Genomic DNA, 7,671 nt, shown 5'->3' on the forward strand with positions numbered 1-7,671 from the left:
CCTCCCCCCCCCTCCCTCCCCTCTGTCTCTCTCTATCTGCGTATCTCTCTGTCAGACCCATATGTGAAGGCTTCTCTGGTCTGTGACGGACGCAGGCTAAAAAAGAGAAAGACGTCCATTAAGAAGAACACACTGAATCCTACCTACAACGAGGCGCTGGTCTTTGACATTCCCCATGAGAACATAGATAGTGTGTGCCTCATCATCGCAGTGATGGACTATGACTGGTAAGAGGAGAAAATAGTCTATTACTATATTATTACATAATCTATTAACATTATGGCATTATGCTTTTCCTTCCGTTTGGATTCTTCAGAGGTAATGTACTGTAGTGCTGATGATAGTTTTACAGATCATCATCACTGTCAATGTTCTTGTTTACTGAAACATGTATTGCTGTGTACAATATGTTTGCATATGCATATTGCAGGGGAGGCTGGTGGAGGCGGAAATCCATCCTCTGATTTCAGCCTCCACCAGCCTCCCCGGATGTCTGAGTATGTATATTGATGTTTGCTTTTGTTGTTATTTTGTTGGTGTGTGTAGTCCTGTGCTGGTCTGTTGAACACGCTGTGAGTACCCCTGTGAGTCAGACTCCTGGTGGACGTCTCCTGTTTTACATAAGGATGGCCGCCTCATGAATAAACATAACTTATGCAAATACTAATGGAAATAGTGTCTGGTGGTGAGACACTGTGTAGCCCTGCCAGTGTTTCTGTGTCTGGCTCACACATTTTCGTCGCAGCATTGGCTTGCCTTTAGTGTGTGTGTGTGTGTGTGTGTGTGTGTGTGCGTGTGTGCGTGTGTGTGTGTGTGTGTGTGTGTGTGTGTCTGTGTTTTTGTTTGTGCAGCGTTCTATTATGTACGTATTAAGACCGAGATTTGGCACCTTTATAGAAGTGTGACTACGTATGTGCCGGCTCTCTATCGATATGAAAACCTTTGTAATGGTTTCAGTATATTTGTGTGCTTGTTATTGAATACCCAACCTCTGCTTCTGAATTCTTTTCCCAGTGCTCAAGGTTGATAAATGATCTCTGCTCTGCCTGTTCCTCACTGCCTTTTTCCTCCCCCCCTCCGTCCCCCCCCCTCTGTCCCCCCCCCCCCCCCCCCCTCTCTCTCTCTCTCTCTCTCTCTCTCTCTCTCTCTCTCTCTCTCTCTCTCTCTCTCTCTCCCTCTCAGTATTGGTCATAATGAGGTCATTGGGATGTGTCGTGTGGGCAGTGATGCTGAGGGTCCTGGAAGAGAACACTGGACAGCCATGTTGGCAAACCCCCGCAAGCCCATAGAACATTGGCACCAGCTTGTGGAGGTAATGTGTATGTAGATTGTGCATGTGTACGTGTGTATGTATGTGTGTGTGTGTGTGTGTGTGTGTGTGTGTGTGTTTGTGTGCGTGTGCGCATGTGTGTGTGTGAGTTTGAGAGTAAGTGTGAATGTGAATGTGAATGTGGGTGCAAATGCGCCATTTGTAAGTGTGTAAATAATTTGCCAGTGGCCTTATTTTCCCTGTTCTAATCTAGCTTTATTGGCAACCACACAAACATGTCATTCTGTTTTTATTTGTCTGCTCTGTCTATTCAACCCAATGTTGTAAGTAATAAAACAACAACAACACAGACGTTATTATGACTGTATTATCATCAGAATATCATATGTGTACCCACGCTGTCATATTCTCTTTCTCCAGGAGAAAATAATCAACACGTACGTGTCAAAGAGTGCCACAGCGTCCCCTAAGCCTCACATCGTGGTGGACAGTCCTCACTCTGAGTAGAACTGTGAGTCTCCTCTTGTCTTATTGTGCTTGCATACAGTAGGCTTAAAACCACACATCCAGTAACTCTATTTCAGTGGAGGCTGGTGGAGGTAGAAATCGGAGGACAGGCTCTTTGTAATGCATGGGATGGAATGCCGAATTTCATCAAACACGTGTCGACAGCTCTATTTTGAGAGACTTACAGTACAGTATATCCACAGCTTAGCACTGTCAGCATGACCTTTCTGTGTGAACGTGAGACGGTTGAGGCTCCAATGCTCTTAGATGTGGAGGCAAGAACATCTGTATAATCTAGATGTTATGGGTTATGTAATGTATCCCCCGACCCCCCCTCCCCCTTTCTCACAGTGCTGCACGGTGTTTATGTATTTTATCATCATCGCTGTCTCTCCTGCTGAATATCTTTCCTTCCCTTATATCTTCTCACCTCAGGTCATTGTCATCTCTCCAGTTCCAGACTTTCCTTTATTTCCTCTCATCTGAGAATAATTCTCTCCATCAAAGAACGAGAGATAAGGAGACACATTAACTGCTAGTGCTGTTCTACTGTTACTAACACACACACACACACACACACACACACACGCAACACAGAATTTATATTAAGTGTAGATAAGATAAATCACTGAGCACACACACACACACACACACACACACACACACACACACAGACACACACACACACACACACACACACACACACACACACACACGCACACAGTATAGTTAGTGTGTGCTTCTTCAGATTAGTGCCAGTAACTCATCCCGGAGGAGTGTGATGTAATGCACATTTCTCCCTCCAAAAAAAATTAAAATAAAAACAGAATTAAATATTTGATAAAACTATTTGATCGAACTAGGCCTATGAAAGGTTTCTGCACTTGTATAGACTTAAAAAAAAAAAAAGAAAAAAAAAGAAGAGAAAAAAAGAAAAGAAGAAAAACGACAGTGTCAATACTATACTTTGGAACATCAGTGTACAGATTTAGATTGTGTGAGGGAGGAAACTGCCATATAGTGTTTCCAGCTGGACAAGAATCAGTTGCGGAGACTCCAGGCCATTTTGGGCGCCTTATTTAGGCCTACCCTCTGGATCCTCACTTTTCTTGCTTATTTTTCCTGGAGAAGAGAAGAGGGAACCATTCAGTGGTCGTTACTGATGTCAGGGGAGGGAGAAATGTGGATGGACCCATTGGCTGAAGCATGTTACGCAACCTTGAAATGTGTCCCTTTGCCTCATTCTTTTTGTCACCTTCTCCATGATGCTCATCAATATCAATTAGCTTTTATTTTTCTATTTATTTATTTTAGGGTTTGTGTAATATTATACAATCATCAAGAAAGGAATTTATCCATAACCGTTTTTTTACAATCCACTAAGGATGTGACAGTGAGAACTATTTGAGCGACCATGTTTGACAAGAATAGTGTTCCCCCATTTGGCCAAACTGGAAGACTGTACCCAAGAGGACTCTACAGGGGGAACTGCGATTAGGACAGACCAGCTCGATTGCGAGTGCACTTACTGGAAATGTATCCTACAGGGAAGGATTTCACCATTCTATTTTATTTTTCTATCATTCCAGGATTTTTATTTTTAAAGACATTCTTTAATTTCAAAAGAGAAAATCTGTCTGCAGTCCATTATGCGTCTGACAGGACAGCAACTTTAGAAGAACACACACATTTGTGTTGCTTTTCTTTGTGTGTATTTCTGTGTTTTGTGGGTGTGTTTTGTATTTGTGTGCGTCTGTGTGTGTATGCCTGTGTGTCTGTGTGTGTGTCACTGTGACCTTGTATGTGACACGTTTCTGGGCTCATGCCTCCCCTCTCCTATCCGTCCCTGCGGCCCCACACCATACTTGGCATCCGCAGATTGAAGCTCTTGTCATGGAGCAAAGTGTGTCTTCTGTCCTGTGTCTTAGAGGAACCATGTTTGTGTAGGACCCATTGCACTTGACAGAGTGGGGTATTCCCCCCTGAACAGTTTGTCTCTCATAGACATTAGGGTGTTTTGTCTATGTTGTTTCCCAAATCAGCTGTCAGTCACTCAAAAGTGCCCCCTTGCCTGATCTAAGTAACTGTGTTGGTTGTGTACTTCTTTTAGTAAATGTATACTGTATGTCTGAGGGTAAACCAGTTGGCATGGGGAATTGAAACATAAAATGTTGGAAACGTTTTGATTACTTATTAAAAAGAAAAAAAAACAGGTAAGGTCAATTTTTACAGCTGAGTATGACTACTTTTTATCCCATAGAGCAGTCCCTACAAAACTGGGCAGCCATGTCTTTTATCTCAATGAAAAAAAGATGGCTGCCCTTAACTCTGCACTTTCTTTGCAAGCATTTTTCTGGCTACGATATACAATTACAGAACCATGTCTGCTGTACCACGACAACAGCTAGCGTATCCCCAACAACAACAACAACAACAACTACAACAACAACAACAACAACAACAACATGGCACCACATCACACCACAACCATTGTATTGCTGGGTCTGACATTTCTTCTCACGTGCATGCAGAGGGATCTACTTACTGTTTCAACAGACCAGGGAGGTTCAATGAGACTAACTAGTATGCTTGGTGTGCATACAGCAGTATACAGCACCAGTATAGTGTTTGTATAAGGAGTATATCTCATATCATACCCATAAGTATTCCTTGTGGTATGTCAGCTCAGGAGGCTCATTGATCTGCTCGTACATGTAAACGTGTATATGTAGATATGTTATTGATCTATTGGTCTCCAGGCTCTGTAACGATCCCTCACAGACCTGATTCTCTGCCCCATGTTGTTGTTGTGTTAGCTCTCAGCAGTGATGCTGGTTAGTGAGCTTGTAATGTAACCTCCGCCACTGTTTCCCCCTCTAAATAAACCGCCTTCTTGGCTTCTGTCTCTCTCTCTTCCATTTACGCTTTCTCTATCTCTTTTTCACCACCTCCCTCTCTCCCTCTCTCTCCTTGATTGCTGGTTCTCCCACTCTACACTCTACCTTTTCCTCCCCCACCTTTCTCTCCCTCTCTATCTCTCTTTCTCTCTTTTTTTTCTCGCTCTCCACACAGCCATTCACCCCTCTCTCAGTACCCTTGCCTCCCTCCATCTTGCCCTCTCTCTCTCTCTGTGTGTATGACTCCTCTCTCTCCTCTCTCTCTCTCTCTGTGTGTATGACTCCTCTCTCTCCTCTCTCTCTCTCTCTCTGTGTGTATGACTCCTTTCTCCTCTCTCTCTCTCTCTGTGTGTATGACTCCTTTCTCCTCTCTCTCTCTCTCTATGTGTATGACTCCTTTCTCCTCTCTCTCTCTGTGTGTATGACTCCTTTCTCCTCTCTCTCTCTGTGTGTATGACTCCTTTCTCCTCTCTCTCTCTGTGTGTATGACTCCTTTCTCCTCTCTCTCTGTGTGTATGACTCCTCTCTCCTTTGTCTCTCTCAGTGTTAGTACAGTTCTGAATGGACATGGGGAAACGTGTTTGCATGCTTATATTAACATGAATGATGTCAACTTGATGCAATGAAATTTAAACAAGTGATGCTTTAAGCAAAACCTGACAACAGACTTGATACTAATACTACTAATGACGAAAATGGAGACCTAGCAATCGTTATCTCTATGATCAAAACAATGATGATAAATTACATTGTTTATGCTGTATATCTTCCTTAAATTGGTATTCCTGTTTTTAGTTTTTGATCGTTTTTGTTTATTTTATAATTTCTTTAGAGGTTTACTTTTTTATGGGTTAAGCTGAGAATTTGAACAGGAGTGAGACATTCAGTTAGGACGCTTGTTTCAGCCAGGAACATTAGGAGTTTAAGGGTGCAGGTGAATGTGATGTAAATGAATATGTAGGAGATGGTGTGGCTGAAGCAATGATAATGGAAATAAAGGATATGTATCATCCAGCCTCATTCTTTGCGTATTTGTTTAATCACTGTGTGTGTGTGTGTGTGTGTGTGTGTGTGTGTGTGTGTGTGTGTGTGCGCGCGTGCGTGTGCGTGTGTGTGTGTGTGTGTGTGTGTGTGTGTATTGTATACCGTGTACCGATACAGTATGTACAGTATACAGTATATATTTTTACCCAGACTATATGAAATCCTGTTTGAACCTATGCAGTCCCTCTCTCTTTCTCCTTTTTTTCTGCTGTGCATTAAGTCGTGTGTAATTATTTAGTCACTTTATCATGAATTCTTTATTGTGGCCCCACTTTATTTAAATGCAAAGTAGAGCACTGCTGCCTGCCCCAAGTAAGTCTTTCTCTGGTCCTCCTCCACACTCCTGCTCGCTGGATCTTTTTTAGTAGTCATATAAATGACAGGGAATTCGTGTGGTGATTATCCTCTGTTAAAGTGAGCATTACGTACAGTGAATGCCCGCTGTCAGCACTGTAACTCCAATACACTAACCGAGAGAGAGAAGCAGGACAGTCTGTGAGGAGGAGTAGGAGTGGGATAGGATTAAAAGAGAGAGGGAGAATGACAGGGTGAGGGGGAAAGGCAGGGATGAGGAGGAGGACGGGAATTATAAAGACAAGAAAGCGAAAGAGTGTGTGTGTGCGTTTGAGTGTGTGTGTGTGTGAGAGAGAGAGAGGGAGAGAGAGAGAGGGGTGGAGGAGGACAGGTCTGTATATAGACACACTCATCGTGAGGCGAGTGGGGCACCTGCAGCACATCGACACCGTGAGCGTTGTGAGAGCAGCGCAGAGCAAGAGACACACACAGACACACAGAGAAGTGCCGACACGCCAGTTAGCACTGCTACAACACTACGGACCACTGAGAGAGAGAGAGAGAGAGAGAGAGGGAGAGAGGAAGAGAGGGAGAGGAAGAAGAGAGAGAAGTGGGAGGAGGGGCCGGGGGAACTGCTGTCTCCATGGCAACGTTCCCACCGTGCAAAAAAAATCATTTAGTCGGAAAGACATTTCACTCAGTTCAGTGAGCTGAAAGAGGCAGAGAGGGAGGGAGAGAGAGTTAGAGACTGGGGGAGGTGTGTGTGCAATATAGAGCTGTTTCTTTCTATCACATTGGAGGGATTTATTAGTAAGCTGTCATCCGGGTGTAAGCGTTATTGCTAATATACCTGATTATTATACATAATGGTAATGTATTCTGTTATCTCATAAAAAATGGATGCCATTGCTGTGGGTGAGGCTTTGGTGTTGGAATGTTCTAATGAAAGATGGTAATAAGACCATCGGAATGAAAGTACAGCTAAACCTTGCAGTAATGTGCACTTTGTGCTACAGTATGGTTTCCATATGTATCTTTCTACCTTTCAGTTAGTCCTCTCCCTATATACTATTTCACAATTTAAACCTTAATGGTGCATTGCTGGGTCAGTGTCAGACCCAAGTCAATCAATCACTTTAGACAAAACAAAAGTGTGAGGGACACAATGTGTATTGTGCATATGTGTCTGATTTCCAATGATGGCCAATGGCAACTGTATATCTATGACTAGGCTTTGCCATGGTAGGCCATTTGTGTGTAGGAATCCCAACAAACGAGTGGAGGCTGGTGGAGGTAGAAATTGGAGCATGGGCTCATTGGGCTCATAATGCATGGAACAGAATAAGGAATGGTATCCCGATTTCTACCTCTACCAGCCTCCACTGCAACCTCTACCAGCCTCCCTGACCCATTGCAAGATAATACCATATTAGGCTATGTAATATTATTCCAAAATGCAGTGTTTGTTTTGGGTAACTCATTTCTAGATGTTGTGTATCAGTTTGTTGGGAGATTACCTGTTGTTGTTGTGAGAGAACCATCTGCTCCCCACTCTCCCAGATGGATGTGCCGGTCAAAAGACTGACTGTCAATACAACACCACCTGGAGCAGCTAGACAGGAGAATCAAACAAGCACCTATAAGTGATCAAGATATCGA

At 43.4% G+C, this 7,671-nt stretch overlaps 1 protein-coding gene across 1 annotated transcript in view; it reads left to right on the forward strand.

Moving 5' to 3' along the window:
* syt3 (synaptotagmin III) overlaps positions 1-1,777 on the forward strand; it is a gene marked incomplete at both ends in the record, with an annotated part of 11,927 nt that extends 10,150 nt beyond the window's left edge. Inside the window, 3 exons of the mRNA XM_083677695.1 lie at positions 56-227; positions 1,183-1,312; positions 1,691-1,777. Coding sequence (XP_083533821.1) covers positions 56-227; positions 1,183-1,312; positions 1,691-1,777 — 389 coding nt within the window. The remainder of the gene's footprint in view (positions 1-55; positions 228-1,182; positions 1,313-1,690) is intronic.
* Positions 1,778-7,671: the final 5,894 nt, after the last annotated feature.

This window comes from Argentina silus (assembly GCF_951799395.1).
Source record: "Argentina silus genome assembly, chromosome: 9".
In the NCBI taxonomy this organism is placed as follows: domain Eukaryota; kingdom Metazoa; phylum Chordata; class Actinopteri; order Argentiniformes; family Argentinidae; genus Argentina; species Argentina silus.